Source organism: Hypanus sabinus, chromosome 1 (genome assembly GCF_030144855.1).
Source record: "Hypanus sabinus isolate sHypSab1 chromosome 1, sHypSab1.hap1, whole genome shotgun sequence".
Taxonomy (NCBI): Eukaryota; Metazoa; Chordata; class Chondrichthyes; order Myliobatiformes; family Dasyatidae; genus Hypanus; species Hypanus sabinus.
The window spans coordinates 143,386,980-143,403,876 of NC_082706.1; the positions used below are offsets into that span (position 1 = coordinate 143,386,980).

Consider the following 16,897-nt stretch of genomic DNA (forward strand, 5'->3'; position numbering starts at 1 on the left):
TTTCTGCACCTTGTACATGAACCAGTATCAAAATCAAAACCATTCAACGAACCTGATTCTTCTGCTTCATTCAGCACTGTGTTAAGATCAGTAATGTTTGGAATGGTTTGAGAAGTTCTGTTTAAGTTTCCTACTTCAATGATTATTGGTTGCAATTTAGCCATCACTCCAGCCGCAATGTCTTTCGCTCCTTTGGCCGTGGCATTCGCTTGGACTAAGGTCTGCCCCACATCATCTGAAAAAGAAACACATTTATTTCCTTGAATAACATTAGGATGGATTAAATTGAGGACCCCACCCCGTCAAGTGAAGAAGGAGTATGTAAGGATGTTGCCAGGACATAGACACTGAGTCTTAGAAAGAGGTTTTTGCAACACAGGAGGCTGAGGGTGATATTATAGAAGTGCATAAACTCATCAGGGCCATTGATAGAGGGAATGCATTCAGTCTTTTTTTACAGTGTTAGGGATTCAAGCACTAGAGAGCATAGTTTTAAGGTGAGTAAGAGGAACTTGAGGGACAACTTTTTTTTTAACACGAAGAGTGGTATTTATAAGACCATAAGATATAGGAGCAGAAGCAGGCCATTTGGCCCATCTAGTCTGCTCTGCCATTCACTCGTGGGCTGACCCAATTCTTCCAGTCATCCTTCTCCCCATACTCTTTGATAACCTGGCTAATCAAGAACCTTTTTATCTCTGCCTTAAATGCATCCAGTGGCTTGGCTTCCACAGCCGCCAGTGGCAACAAATTCCACAGATTTACCACCCTCTGACTAAAGTAATTTCTCTGCATCTCTGTTCTAAATTGACATCCTTCAATCCTGAAGTTGTGCCCTCTTGTCCTAGACTCCCCTCCCATGGGAAATAACTTTGCCATATCTAATCTGTTCAGGCCTTTTAACAATCAGAATGTTTCTATGAGATCCCCCCTCATTCTCCTGAACTCCAGGGAATACAGCCCAAGAGCTGCCAGACATTGGTAACCTTTTCACTCCTGGAATCATTCTTGTGAATCTTCTCTGAATCATCTCCAAAATAAGTATATCCTTTCTAAAATAAGGAGCCCTAAACTGCACACAATACTCCAAGTGTGATCTCACGAGTGCCCTTTGGAGCCCCAACATCACATCCCTGCTCTTATATTCTATACCTCTAGAAATGGATATCAACATTGCAATTGCCTTCTTCACCACCGACTCAATCTGGAGGTTAACCTTTAGGGTATCCTGCACAAGGACTCCCAAGTCCCTTTGCATCTCTGCATTTTGAATTTTCTCCCCATCTAAATAATAGTCTTTCCATTTACTTCTTCTACCAAAGTGCATGACCACACACTTTCCAACATTGTATTTCATTTGCCACTTCTTTGCTCATTCCCCTAAACTAACTAAGTCTCTCTGCAGGCTCTCTGTTTTCTCAACAGTACCCACTCCTCCACCTAAATTTGTATCATCGGCAAATTTAACCACAAATCCATTAATTCCATAGTCCAAACCATTGATATACATTGTAAAAAGCAGTGGTCCCAACACCAACCCCTGTGGAACTCCACTGGTAACCGGCAGCCAGCCAGAATAGGATCCCTTTATTTCCACTCTCTGCTTTCTGCCAATCAGCTGATGCTCCACCCATGCTAGTAACTTCCCTGTAATTCCAAGGGCTCTTATCTTGCTAAGAAGCTTCATGTGTGGCACCTTGTCAAAGGCCTTCTGAAAATCCAAGTACACCACATCTACTGCATCTCCTTTGCCTACCCTGCTTGTAATTTCCTCAAAAAAAATTGCAGTAGGTTAGTCAGGCAGGATTTTCCTTTCAGAAAACTATGCTGGCTTTAGCCTATCTTGTCATGTGCCTCCAGATATTTCATAATCTCATCTCTAACAATCGATTCCAATAAATTCCCAACCACTGATGTCAGGCTAACAGGTCTATAGCTTCCTTTCTGCTGCTTCCCACCCTTCTAAAGTAGCAGAGTAACATTTGCAATTTTCCAGTCATCTGGTACAAAGCCAGAATCTATCAATTCTTGAAAGATCATTGTTAGTGCTTTCACAATCTCTCCAGCGACTTCCTTCAGAACCCGAGGGTGCATTCCATCAGATCCAGGAGATTTATCCACCCTCAGACCATTAAGTTTCCTGAGCACCCTCCTAGTCGTAATTTTCACTGCACATACTTCACTTTCCTGACACTCTTGAATAGCTGGAATACTGCAGATGTCTTCCACTGTGAAGACTGATGCAACATATGCATTCAGTTCCTCTGCCATCCCTGCATCTCTCATTACAATATCTCCAGCGTCATTTTCTATTGGTCCTGTATCTACCCTCAACTCCCTTTTACCCTTTATATACTTAATAAAAAGCTTTTAGTATTTTCTTTGATATTAGTCACCAGCTTCCTTTCATAATTAATCTTCTCCTTCTTAATGACCTTCTTAGTTTCCTTCTGCAAGTTTTTAAAAGCTTCCCAATCCTTTATCTTCCCACTAGCTTTGGCTTCCTTGTATGTCCTCTCTTTTGCTTTTTCTTTAGTTCTGTCTTCACTTGTCAGCCATGGTAGTGTCCTTCTTCCATTTGAAAAGTTCTTATTTGGAATATATCTCTCTTTCACTTCCCTCATTCTTTACAGAAACTTCAGCCACTGCTGCTCTGCTGTCCTTCCTGCTAGTGTCCCTTTCCAGATAACTTTGGCCAGTTCCCCTCTCATGCCATTGTAATTTCCTTTACTCCACTGAAATATCAACACATTGGAATTTAGTTACTCCTTCTCAAATTTCAAAGTGAACTCAATCATATTGTGATCACTGTTCCCTAAAGGTTCCTTAATCTTAAACTCTCTTATCACCTCCGGATTATTACACAAAATTTAGTGGAATGAGCTGCCAGAGGAAGTTGTTGAGGCAGTATTTTAATAACTTTTATAAGTTTAGTTGGACAGGTACATGGAATCATTGCACCATGGATTGGAAAGGTTTAGAAAGTTATGGGCCAAACACTGGCAAATGGGACCAGTTTGCATGGGGCACCTTGGTCAACATGGACTACTTGGGCTGAAAGCCCCGTTTCGATGCTGTGTGACTCTGTGAGTCTAGGTTCAAAGCCTGACCCCTCTACCTCTGTTTATTTGCTTCAGCTTCTGCTGAAGACTTGCGAGATCGGTCTCCAATTGGTTTTTCTTCTCAGTCCCATCCTCAAGGCGTTTTTTCATATCTTGGAGACTCGGAATTACATCTGTAGAAGGACAAGAGAAAAAACTTTATATGTGCAAGTATTTGAGAGTCTAGGAATGTAAATAGAGGTTCAGAGTACTTAGGCAAGGAGACTGCATCCACCTCTGCCTAGGCCATTGCATGAGAAGGTCTAGCCAACACACAAGACCATAAGACATAGGAGCCACTTGGCTTATCAAAATTGCTCTGCCATTCAGTTATGGCTGATTTATTTTTCATCACAATCCCATTATAAGATTAGCTTTATTTGTCACAAGTGTATTGAAACATTGAAGCATGCTGTGAAATGGGTTATTTGCATCAAATCAAATGAACGAGGTTCGTGCTGGGCAGCCCATAAGAGTCACCATGCTTCCTACGGTATCAGAGAATGCCACAACTCAATAACCCCACTGTCTGTCTTTGGAATGTGGGAGGAAACCCACACTGTCATGGGTAAGAACGTATAAACTTCTTCCAGTCAGTGGTAGGAATTGAACCCCAATTTTACAGCTGGTACAGTAAAGCGATCAGCTAACTGCTCTGCTACCATGCTGACATTTTCCTGCCTTCTCCGTCACCTTTGATGGCCCTGCTAATCAAACACCTAGTAACTTCTGCTTTATATATACCCAGTGACTTGGGTTCCACAGCTGTCTAAGGCAATGAATTCCACAGATTCACCACCCTCTAATTAAAGAAATCCCCCCTCATCTCTGTGGTAAAGGAGATTCTATGAGTCTGTTCCCTCTGGACTTGAACTCTACCTCTATTGGAAACATCCTCACAATGTCTTATCTATCTACACCTTTCAATATCTGGTGGGATTCAATGAGATCCCTCCCATTCTTAAGAACATAAGAAGCAGGAGCAGGTTATCTGGCCTGTTGAGCCTGCTCCACCATTCAGTAAGACCATGGACAATCTGGCTGTGGATTCAGCTCCACCATTCAGTAAGACCATGGATAATCTGGCTGTGGATTCAGCTCCACCATTCAGAAAGACCATGGATAATCTGGCTGTGGATTCAGCTCCACCATTCAGTAAGACCATGGATAATCTGGCTGTGGATTCAGCTCCACCATTCAGAAAGACCATGGATAATCTGGCTGTGGATTCAGCTCCACCATTCAGTAAGACCATGGATAATCTGGCTGTGGATTCAGCTCCACCATTCAGTAAGACCATGGATAATCTGGCTGTGGATTCAGCTCCACCATTCAGAAAGACCATGGACAATCTGGCTGTGGATTCAGTTCCACATCCTCCTCTCTTCCCCAAACCCCTTATATCCGCTACTATGCAAAACTCAGTCTAACTCAATAATGGCTCAATAATGTAGCCGCTACTGCTTCTTTGGGTGGAGAACTCTGTAGATTCACTATTCTCTTGGAAAAGCAGTTTTTATTTTATTTTTATTTATAGATACAACAATCTCTTTTGGTCCCATGTGGACAATTAACCTGTACGTCTTTGGAATGTGGGAGGAAACTGGAGCATCTGCAGGAAGCCCATGCCGTCCTGGGGAGAACATACAAACTAATCACAGACAGCGGCAGAATTGAACCCAGGTCACTGGCGCTGTAATAGAGTTAACTAACCACTACACGAGCATGCCACCCCCATCCTCATCTCTATCGTAAATGCACTCCTCCTAACTTTGATGCCATGTCCCCTAGATCTCGTCTCACTGCCAATGGAAACAACTTTCCTGTCTATGATTTTTATCCTTTTCATAATTTTACATGTTTCTGGAAGGTTCCTTCTTATTCATGTTGATGGCTCATTTCCTTCCTCATTTCCAGCTATTTAGAATATAGGAAATAGAATTGTACAGTGCTGGATAGGCCACTCAGCCCACAATTTGTGCCATTCTTGTTGCTAATTTATAATAAATGTCCTTCTCTTCAATATCTTCCATATCCTTCCATTCCTTTATATCTATGTCTATCTAAAAGTCTTTTAACTACACCAAATTACCTACTTCCATTACTACCCCTGGTAATCCTCTCCAGGCATTTACACTCTCTGCAAAAAAAAAAGCCCAACAGCTTTAAACTTCTCCCCTCTAAATTTAAAGGCACATGTAAATACCACGGACACCCAAGTTGATTAAATACTTTACCTGTCTCTAGCATCTCTTTAGCATTTTTTGTCAAGGACAAGACTCTGTCACTCTGTCTGTTGACTTCAGCCGCTTGTCCAGGCAAATCTTGATCCACCACTGTCTAAAACATGCAATGAACAAGGTCAATATTTCAGAACTGGATGAAGTGCTCATCCATTCTGTCACGGCATTGAGTAGCACAGAAACAAGCCACTGTGACCAAGCTGGCCCATGTACCTCTAAGCCTTAGTAAACAAAATCCCCACCCACCCCAGACATTCACTCTTTTACCTTCTCCCGTGGTCCTCTAATATGATGAGCTGGACTCATGACCACCTCACTATGGCTTTGCACCTTTTCTATCCCTGCACTGCACGTTCTCTAGCTGCTATATTTTATTTTGCATTATGTGACTCTTTTCCCTTAATACAAGATCAATGTATAGTTGTAATGAAATTATCTGCATGCAAAACAAAGTTTTTCACTGTACCTGAGTAAACAAAATAATAATAAACCTATTTACAAATTACCAGCACTTGGTTTGTAATCTTCCATGTCTCATCTTAAATGTTGTGAGATTCTCTGCCTCCAACATGCCATCAGGCAGCATACTCCAGGTTCCAACCCCTCTTTAGGTAGGAAAATCCTTCCTCCAATCTCCTCCAAGTCTCCTTTACCCTAAACATTTGCCCTGTGCAATGGGGGAAAGTTTCCTAAAATCTACTTTCCTAAAATGCACGACCATGTGCATCTTTCAGGTCTCCCCCACTCCGGGGTAATGACCGCTGCCCAGACAGCCTCGCCTCATTACCGAGATGCTCCAACTAAGGCAACGTAGAACAGAGAATGGAAGAGCACAGGAACAGGCCCTTCAGCCCACAATCTTGTGCTGAGCTAAATCAACTAATGATGCCTAATTGCACTCATCCCTTCTGCCTCCACATGGTCCATATCCTCCCAGTTCATGTATCAGTCTAAAAACTTCTTAAACATCCCTATCGTATCTGACTTCAGAACAACACCAAGCATCCACTGCTCTCAATGTTAACTAAAACTTTCCCAGCCCATCTCCACTGTACTTCACATAATATGCACACCTTTTTACATTTGACATTTTGACCTTGTGCCAATTATATTGGCTGGCTACTCTATCACTGTCTCTCATTATTTTAGAAACCTCTGTCGGGTCTCCCTTCTGCCTCTAAAGCTCCAGAGAAAACAACTCAAGTTTGCACACCCTCTCCCCATCCTGGGGAATCTCCTCTACACCTTCTCCAGTGCATCACTGCATTCCTACAGTGTGGCGAATAGAAATGCACATAGTGTTCTAGCTGTGGCCCAAACAACGTTTCACTAAGTTGTGCCATAACTGCCTGCTCTTAAATTCAGTTATTCTTAAATAACTGCCTGCTCTTAAAAAGGCTGGTTACTGTGCTATATCTGTAAATAAAAATAAATAAAATCCCATACGCCTGCTTCACCATCCCAGTTACCCGAGCTGCCACCTTTCTTCCCTTGGTTACAGATACTGGAAACCAAACATCCTTGATACATCTTAACACAATCAGGGGCTATTTGGCCCCTCATTTCTGCTTTCCCAGTCAATAAGATCATGGCTGATAGTTTACTTACATTTCCTCCACTAACACCACATCATTTAATTCCATTGCGGTCTAACAATATGCCAATTTCTGGCTGTACTCAGTGTCTGAGAGAATTGTAAAGATTCCCCACCCTCTGGGTGAAGAACTTTCTTCTCCATTCATGGATAAGGTCCACCTCTTTAATTTACTCATGCTAATGATGAACTCCTGAGGTCCCATTTTACCTTGTTGTGGTCATGTGCTTTATTTGTCAGCCTGCACTTCACGTCCTCTGCAACTGTAACATTCTGCATTCTGTTTCCCTCTGTACTACCTTGCTGTACCTATGTATTGCATGATCTGTCTGCATGGAACACAGACAGGAGGTTTTCACTGTAACTCAGTTGCACCCCACTCTCCCATGTCTCTGCATCTTCACCAGCCCTTCAGTCATCTCTCCCCACCCCCCCACCCACCCCAAAACATCCCTGCTTGTCCACAGCTCTCTCTGGAAGCTTTCTGTTCTTTGACAAACTTTGTCTCCCACGTCCCCAGCACTGGTTTTACAGTTACCTGCAGAGCTTCATCTGCCGCTCCATCCGCCCTCTTTGCTGCTGCTTCCGCTTCATTCACTGCGTTGATTATATCCTCGTAGGCATTAGAAGCATTGATAACTCGCTGCAGTAAGGAGTCCTGGTTTACTTCCTCTGTGACTCTGGTACACAGAACATAGAACATAAAACAGTACAGCACAGGAACAGGCCCTTCCGCCCACAATGTTGTACCAAACCAATTAAATTAGAAATCAAATAACTAACTAACCTTTTCTGCCTACATAATGCCTATATCCTTCCATTTTCCTCACAGTAATGAGCCTATACTAAACAACTCTTAAAAGTCTCCAGTGTTTCTGCCTCTTCCGCACCCCAGGCAGAGCACTTCAGCTACCCATCACCCTCTGTGTAAAAAATTTTGCCACTCACATCTCTTTTACAGTTACCCCTTCCCACCTTAAATACATGCCCTCTGGTATTAGACATTTCAACCCAGCGAAAAAGATACCATCCGTCTACATTATGCCTATATCTCCCCTCAGCTTCAGAGATAACAACCCCAGTTTGTCCAACTCTAGTACATCTTGCTAATCCAACGAGTAAACCTGTCTTGCATAGAGGTATAGTAAATTATGAGGGGTATAGGTAGGGTAAATGCAAGCAGGATTTTTCCACTGAGGTTGGGTGAGATTAGAACTCAAGTTTGTAGGTTAAAGGTGAAAGGTAAAATATACGGGTGGGGGGAACTCCTTTGCTTAGAGGGTGGTGGGAGTGTGGAACGAACAGCCAGTGGAAGTGGTCCTTGTGGGTTCCATTGCAGCATTTGAGAAAGTACGTGGATGGGAGGCATATGGAGAGCTAGGTCCCAGTGTAGTCGATGGGACTAGGCAAAATAACCATAAGACCATAAAATGTAGGAGCAGAAGTAGGCTGTTTGGCCCATCTAGTCTGCTTGGTTCAGTATAGACTAAATGGACTGAAGGGACTGTGTCACTGCTGCAATGCTCTATGACTCAGTTACCAAATTACTAAAATCTTTCACCTCAACTTTAATCTCATTGTATCCCATAATGGACAGTCAACTCTTTCTTAAGAATTTATTTACTGAGAAGTTAAAATTCTTAGCAGGCTCAACAGTGTGGAGTGAAAGAGGACATTTCTGCAGCTGATGAGTCTACAACCCAGGCTCACCGTCTCACAATAGGGGCTTATTCTTTCAGGACTGAACTAGGGAGACATTTCTCCACCCCAACGGTGGTAAACCTCGACACAAGAAGCAATGGAGCCTCAGTAATATCCAGGATGAAGATGGTTAGAACAGGCGAGAGTCTGTGAGGGAAAATCAACTGTAACCGAATGTCTTAGTCCAATTTCTCACAAAATACTGGAGGAACTCAACAGGTCAGTCAGCATCAATGAGGAATAAGTAGTTGATCATTTGGGCTGAGACTCTTCGTCAGTCCTGATGAAAGACCTTGGCTTGAAACATAGACTGTTCAATTCCCTCCACAGATGCTATCTGACCTGCCAAGTTCTGATTGTTTATTTCTCCAGACCCAGCAGGCGTTTGATTAGGTCACACAGTCTTGTGAACTATTCACTGACTCGTGACTCCACTTTCTTGCTTCTTTCCCTTCCCCTCTCACCTCTGCAGTTCCTTCGAGAGCTGATCCAATTTGCGTGCATGCTCTTCTGCTTGGATCACAATGGGCTCCTTGCTGGTTGCTTCCATGAGGTGTTTAGTCTTTTCATTAAGCGATGTTAAGGCACCATCTAACTCAGCTCCCTGTCTTTCATAGTCCTGGTGAATTTAAGCAGGGCAATATTTAGTGGCAAGTATTCTTTTTGATAGCCTCTAGAAAATGTTCTTGTGAAGAACCCTTCTTACCTCCTGGCTAGCATCCAGCATACGAAGCATGTTTTTCAATTTGCTGATAGTGTCATCAGCCATTTTAATCAAATTTGAGGTTTCCAGCTTTTTATCTTCCAATTCATCATGCTTTTCCTGTGGGAGAAATCGGAAATGTGAATCTTGATCTCCAATTCGAACTTGTCATGTCTCTTGCATCTACATGTCTGCCTATATTTAATTTTTTATATGTCATTGTAACACAATAAAGTTCAAAGTAAATTTATTATCAAAGTACACCACCCTCTACACTTTTTTCCTTTTGTACAGTACCACCTTACTGCACCTATGCACTGCATGATTTATCCTGATGGCACACAAACATTTTTCACTAAATCTTTGTCTATGTGACAATAATAAATCAATTATCAGTTATACTTCCAACATTTTCCAAGGATCAGAATCAGAATCAGGTTATGAAATTTGTTGTCTTGAAGCAGCAGTAGAGTTTAATACATAAAATTATTACAAGTTATAACAAGAAATAATATAAAAATAATATAAAAATAAATAAATAGTGCAAAGAGAGAGCAAACTAGTGAGGCAGTGTTCAGAGACCACTCAGAAATTTGGTGGTGGAGGGGAGGAAGTTGATCCTAAAATGTTAAGTGTGAATCTTCAGGATCCTGTCCCTCCTCCCTGAAGGTAGCAATGAGAAGACATGTCCAGAATGGTGATGCTGCCAGGATTTGAAGAAGTGGGTTATGGAAAAAGGCTGAGTAGGTTGAGATATTTTTCATTGGCACATAGGAGAGTGAGAGGTGATCTTACAGAGGTGTATAAAATCAGTGGGCGGAGGTGGGGGCATAGATAGAATGAATGCACTCAGTCTTTTACACAGGGTTGAGGAATCAAAAACTAGAGCACATAGGTTTACAATGAGAAGGATTTTACAATTTGATGGTCAACTTTTTAAATATGAAGACATGTATGTGGAATCAGCTGCCAGAGGAGGACGTTGAGGTAGGTAAAATAACAGCTTTTAAGAGAGTTGGACAGGTACATAAATTGCAAAGGTTTAGAAGGTTATGGGCCAAATGCAAGCTTGGAAGAGGGAAGATAGCTGATATAAAAAGGTGGGGTAGAGGATTGGAACAAGAGTTGGCATGTGATATATGGATCAAGCTGAGTGTGGGGGAACTGAAAGGCAGATGAGGAGTGGGAACAAGAGGTGGAAATGGCCAAGGGTTGAAGAAGAATGATAGGAGAGGACAGTGGAGCATGGAATAGAGGGAAGGAGTTGAGGATGGGGACTGGTGGGAGGAGTGTGTGGGTGATGGGCAGTTGGATATGAAGATAGATAGCAGGAGAAAAACAGATGAATAGCTGACTGCTAGTACCAGATCTGTACCAAGAGATGTCGCTAAAGTGTTTGGAAAAGGCCACCTTGCTTTAGCTGAAACCAGATCTTTTCACAATGGAAACTCAGTGAATGTATTACACATAGTTAGATATCGCTCAAACTGAAACAGTCTCCTGAGAATTTCCACACAGAGTTAACTCCATATACCACAACCCCTTACTCCACATTCTTCAATAACTTGCAAAATGTATAATCCATACATTTCATTCCTCATTCACAAATGCATGCTGTTCTACCTGCTCCAAACACTTGGGCAGCTTGTTTCATCTACTGACCACTCTGTGTGTGGAGAAGTTGCCCCCTGGGTCCCCTTTTAAGTCTTTCCCTCTCACCTTAAACCTATGCCTTTTAGCTTTTGAGTCCCTTTCCCTGGGGAAAAAACTATGTGCATTCACCCTTGAGTGTTTAAAAGACATTTGGAGAGGAAAGGTTTTGAGGAACTGTCAAATACAGGCAAATGGGACTAGCCTACAGGGGCATCTTATCCAGCGTGTATGAATTGGGCTGAAACTCTTTACTTTTCATACCAAAGTCTTAATCAGACCAATTAAAAAACAAAAATACTACAGATGTTGGAAATCTGGAATAAAATCAGAATCCTCCCCACCATTGAGGCCACCTACAAGAGGCAGTGTCCCAAGAAGGCAGTAACCATCATTAAGGACCTTCACCATCTAGAATACATCTAGATGGTGACTCTTTGTCAGTTGTGAGAGGTATTTCCTGTATTTTAGCAAATAGTAAGGAAATAAAGAATGTTTAATAATGGGGGACCTAGGGTTCCAAGGGTATAGCTCTTTGAAGGCGACAGTCCAAGATAGGAGGGCGGTGAAGATAGTATACAGGTATAAGATGGGGCATAGAATGTGAAAGTTGGGATATTATGTTACACTGGTTAGACTACATTTGGAGTATTATCAAAGTTCTGGTCATTACACTATAGGAAGGGTGTGATCACACTGGAGATGTTGCCTGACTTGGAGGATATTAGCCATGGGGAGACTGCGAATTGATAGGGCTTGTTCTCCCTGGATTGACTGAGACTAGGGATGACCTGATAGAGGTTTATAAGATTAGGAAAGATACAGAACAGTTAAAGAGTCAAAGTCTTTTTCTCTTACTATGGGTATCAAAAGCAAGCAGGCAGACATTTAAGGTGAGAAGGGAGAGAATTAAAGGAGATCTGAGGGACAAGTTTGTTTTACACAGAGAGTAGTTGATAGCTGGAACTCATTGCCAGAGGAGATGGTAAAATCAGCCAGAGTAGCTATGTTTAAGGAACACTTAGGCACTTGGATAGGCAAGGTTTAGAAGGGCATGGTCCTAATGGGGGCAAATGGGTTAGGTGCAGATGGGAAGGTCAGTATAGATGTGCTGACTGAAGGGCTTGTTTCTGTGCTATATGACTCCATGACTCTGTGCTTTTCTGTTTTAATTTCTTCATCATGTAAAACTGATTAGGAAGTAACCCTAGAGAAAAAAAATACAGTTAAATTATTTTCATACAACCAATTGTCACCTTAATAGCTTCTAATGCGATGGAGTTGATTTTGTTAATATCTTCAGCTTTTCTGGTTAAGTTTTCTGCTTCATTCATTGACTCTTGAAGATCCATTAGTTTGGACAGATATAAAATTAATGCATTCTTTATATCAGTGGCAAGCAATTTGTTCTTGTCGATATCTTTTAATAGGATATTCTTAACACGATCAAGCACTGTGAGATTATAAACAAAGAACTTTGGTTACAAGGCAATAGATAACACATTAGTAAAACAAAGCAGCTCAGGCAGACATTATCCAGCTCACAGGGTAGACAGTACCCTGTCTTCATAATACAGCAACATTCACAAAATTTCACTCTCAAAATCATCCTGCCTGTATTTATTGTCCATTCTTATCTGGATCATGGGCCACATGGTATGACAGGCCAAAGTATATAATAATAGTCATTGCCCATTCTTGGTAAACCCTTTCAAATGCCCAGCTGCTGTGGTGGGACTTGAATGCACCACTGGGTCCGTACACCCAACCTCTGCGTGTGAGCTCAGTAATTTAGCTAACCACGTGAGAGAGCAGGAGTAGGCCACGTGGCCCCTAGAGCCTGTCCTACCATTTCATGCCATCTTGGTCTCGCCACCTCTTCTGTGACAGATCCACATACCTCTCAGTTAGCCAATTATTTATCTAGCTCCACTTCAGTCCCTTGAATGGTCTAGAACTGACAGTGCTGTTATGGTGAACTCTTAGATGGTGGTAAGGCAACAATTAGATACTTCTTAAAAGTAGAATGAGAACGTGGGCAACAGTGCACAGGTGGAAAAGATACTTGGATATTTTCACTTCTCCCCCCGAAGCCTGAAGGCCCGTACCACTGGTCTTAATGTCAACTCCTACCCCACTGTTGTAACACTATTGAGTGCTTCTCTGGTGCACGATGGACTCCTGACCTCACAATAGACCTCGTTATGACTGTGTACCTTCTTATCTGGGTGGATCCCATGTCCCAGCTTTTCTTCCTCAACCTGGCAGGGAATGGTTAATATCTGGAACAAGCATTGGAGAGGGTCCAAAGGAGGTTTATGAGAATGATATCAGGAATGAAAGGGTTAAGATCTGAGGAGTGTTTGGTGGCTGTGAAACTGTACTCATTGAAGTTTCGAAGAATAAGGAGGAATCTTAATAAAACCTACTGAATATTGAAAGGCCTTGATACAGTGGGACATAGAGTGGATGTTTCAGAATGGAAGGATGGCATTCTCCAGATGCGCAGTGGAGAGCAAACTAACAAGCTGCATCACTGCTTGGTACGGAGACTGCGGCACACAGGAAGCTCCACAATGGGCAGTGAAAACTGCCCAACGCATCACTAGCACCAGCCTACCCACCATCAAGGACATACATACACAGAAAGGTGCCCGAAAAGGACCAGTAATATCAAGAAGGATCCCACACACCTTACACCTTGTCCCACTCCCAAGATGTTACTTAGTGCCAACGCCGTCTATCAGACTCAAAAACAGTAACTTTCCCCAACACCTCTGCTCTCTAACTCCATCACCACTTTATTACTTCCTGTCAGCCACCTTACGTATAACCAAGTGTCGCTTTACGGACATACGGTCTATGTATATAAGCTATTTTATGTATTTATATTAATTGAATATTTTTTATTATTGTGCTCTTTATCTTTTGTGCTTATTTTGTGCCTCATCGGATCTGGAGTAACAATTACTTCATTCTCCTTGCACTTCTGTACAGGAAATGACCTTAAATAACCTTGAATCTTGAAACTTCAGAACCGAGTAAGGAGGAATTTCTTTCACCAGAGGATGGTAAATCTGTGGAGTTCACTGCCATAGATGGCTGAGGAGGCCAAGTCATTGGGAATGTTTAAAACAGAGGTGGACAGGTTCATGATTAGTAAGGGTGTCAAAGGTTGTGGGAAGGAGGAAGGAGAAAAGGGTTGAAAGGTTAAAATAGATCAGGAATGATTAAATGGCAGAGCAGATTCAAGGGGCAGAATGGCCTAATTCTACTCCTACATCTCATGGCCTTATATTTAAGTGCCCCATAAACACAGGGGTTATGCCTGATTCCACCACATCCTCTGGCTTCACCACAAGAAACATGAGCAGAATTAGGCCAGTCAGCCATCATGCCTTTCCACCATTCGATCATGGCTGATATCTTTCAACCCCATTCTCCAGCCTTCTCTCTGCAATGTTAACCCCATACCAATCAGGAGTCTCTCAATCTCTGCTTTAAATACACTCACTGACCTCGTCCCCATGTCCTCTGCGGCAAAGAATTCCACAGACTCACCACACTCTAGCCGAAGAAATACCTTCTCATCTCAATTCTAAAGAGTCGTCCTTTCATTCTGAGGCTATCCCTTCAGATCCTAGACTCTCCCACTGATGGAAACATCCTCTCCATGTCCACTGTATTCAGTAGGTAGAAAAACTTAAGTAGGCAAGGCACAGAATGATATGTCCAGATGTGGGAAAATGGGAATAGTGCAGATGAATAAAGAGGGCAGCATGGATAAGGTGAGCTGAAGGACCTGTTTCTATGTTGTACAACATTATGACCTTTGGCTCTTTGAGTGAGTTCAATAATGTCCCACATCACATTGAACTCAACTGAGCCTTCAGCCAGTCAGCAGCTCTGAAGAAAGGTGATCAGAAACACTTTGGTTGATGCATAGGAGGGGTTGCAGTGCTTACATCTCTCCGACTCCGTCTTCTCTCTTTCAGCCACTTCCTTCTCTTTATCAAAGTCGAGGTTTCTCATCTCATTGAGCATTCGCTCAACCTCAGCCAATTTCTGCACACTGGTCCCTGAGTCAATGGTGTTCAGTTTCTTAATGAGATCTGAAATGGAAAAGTAACAGTGGAGGAGAACTCCTTTCCCATTCAGTTTTTGAAAACATTTCATTCTAATGCGGTGTGAAAATAACCAGCTCCTGCAACTCGTGCCGAGCCGAGCCCTGATTATACTGCTGCTCCCGCATTTGGCAGTCCTGAGCACTGGGACATTGGAACTGGTATTGGTCTAAGTAAGTCCAAGCCCCACTCCAGAAACTCCAGCACAACACTCGGCACTGAGGGAACCCTGCATTGCCAGAGGTGCCAACTTCCAGATCAAACAGACGTCCCTATTACAATCACATGGTACTTTTTTGGAAGTAGGATAGGTTTGGGGAGTGGTTCTCCTTAGATCCTGAGCCAATTATATATTTATATATATATATATATATATATATATAGTTAGCCTCAATTACACACTAGGGGCAACATATATCAGCCAGTTATCCCACCAGTCTTGTGCCTTTGGGATGTGGAAGGAGCACCAAGCGGTCATTACTAATAAGAGATTATCTGGCCATTATTCCACCGCACATTGTGGGATCTTGCTGTGTACTAATTGGCCACGTACTAATGCAGCTAGTGGAGCTGCTACTTTACAGCTCCAGAGTCCTGGGTTCAATCCCAATTTGTGGTGCTGTCTGTGTGGAGTTTGCACATTCTCACTGCCCATGTGGATTTCCTCTGAGGGCTCTGGTGTCCTTGCCCATCCTAAAGACACGTGAGTTGGTGGATTACTTGGCCACTGTGAATCGTGTCCAGTGTGTGGCTGAGTTAGACTGTGTTTCCATGAGTCTGATTGGCTGTTACTTTCCCTAATGTACTTCACAAGAATCTCATTGAATGTGAAACTCTTCAAGACATCAGGGGAGCTGAAGTTTAACAGCACTGTGCAAGTCTCCCCTCCCTCCCTCCCTTCATATCCCAGATACACAGAGGGTCACCTTGACCTTCCCCTCTCCTCAGGAATGACCTTACCTGAGATGGCAGACGCCACATTTTCAATGTTGGTCAGCATCTCTCGCGCCTGTCGCGTGGTCTCATCAATCGATGTGAGCAGCTGCTGGGTGCTGCGGGAATTCTTTTCTGCCTGAAGATAACACATTGTTGGGTCAGTGGGTCAGGCAGCATCTGTGGGAGGGGGAATGGACAGTCGACGCTTTGGGTCAAGACTCTTCATTGGGACTGAGAAATAGTGGGGAGAGAGCCAGTATAAAGAGGTGAGGAGGAAGGGTGGGACAAGAGCTGGCAGGTGATGGGTGGACCCAGGTGAGGATATGTGATGGGCAGATGGAGGAGGGGAGATTAGGAATAGCAACAGACCACCATTTACAGTCCTTTGCCAACTCCACCAGTCACCTCCTCTGGGAGGTGACAGAGGGCTGTAGATGGTGGAATCTGATAGGAGAGGAAGGTGGAGCATGGAACCAAATAAAGGTTTGGATGGCAGATGGGAAGAGTGGGGGAACAGACCCATTGGGAGGTGTGTACAGGTGATTGGCAGATGAACAGGGAAAAGAAACATTGTGATGGAGGCTGGGTGGATTAGGAGAGTGAAAATATTTATTTATTTTAGCAACTCAGCACAGAGAAGGTCCTTCTGACCCTTCGAGCTATGCTGCCCTAGCAACCCTGACAAACCCAATTAAGCCTAACCTAATCATAGGACAATTCACAATGACTGATTAACTTACCCGGTATATCTTTGGACTATGGGAGGGCGTGGAGAAAACCCACACAGTCCATGGGGAGGTCAAACAGAGGCTCGTTACACGACGGCACCAGGATTGAACTCTGAA

The 16,897-nt window shown here is 43.0% G+C and overlaps 1 protein-coding gene across 1 annotated transcript in view; it reads right to left on the reverse strand.

The window, feature by feature from the left end:
* LOC132404944 (laminin subunit alpha-3-like) overlaps positions 1-16,897 on the reverse strand; it is a 307,054-nt gene that overhangs the window by 32,951 nt on the left and 257,206 nt on the right. The window contains 9 exon segments of the mRNA XM_059989599.1: positions 53-235; positions 3,119-3,235; positions 5,339-5,441; positions 7,477-7,618; positions 9,104-9,258; positions 9,346-9,462; positions 12,249-12,445; positions 14,958-15,104; positions 16,077-16,188. Coding sequence (XP_059845582.1) covers positions 53-235; positions 3,119-3,235; positions 5,339-5,441; positions 7,477-7,618; positions 9,104-9,258; positions 9,346-9,462; positions 12,249-12,445; positions 14,958-15,104; positions 16,077-16,188 — 1,273 coding nt within the window.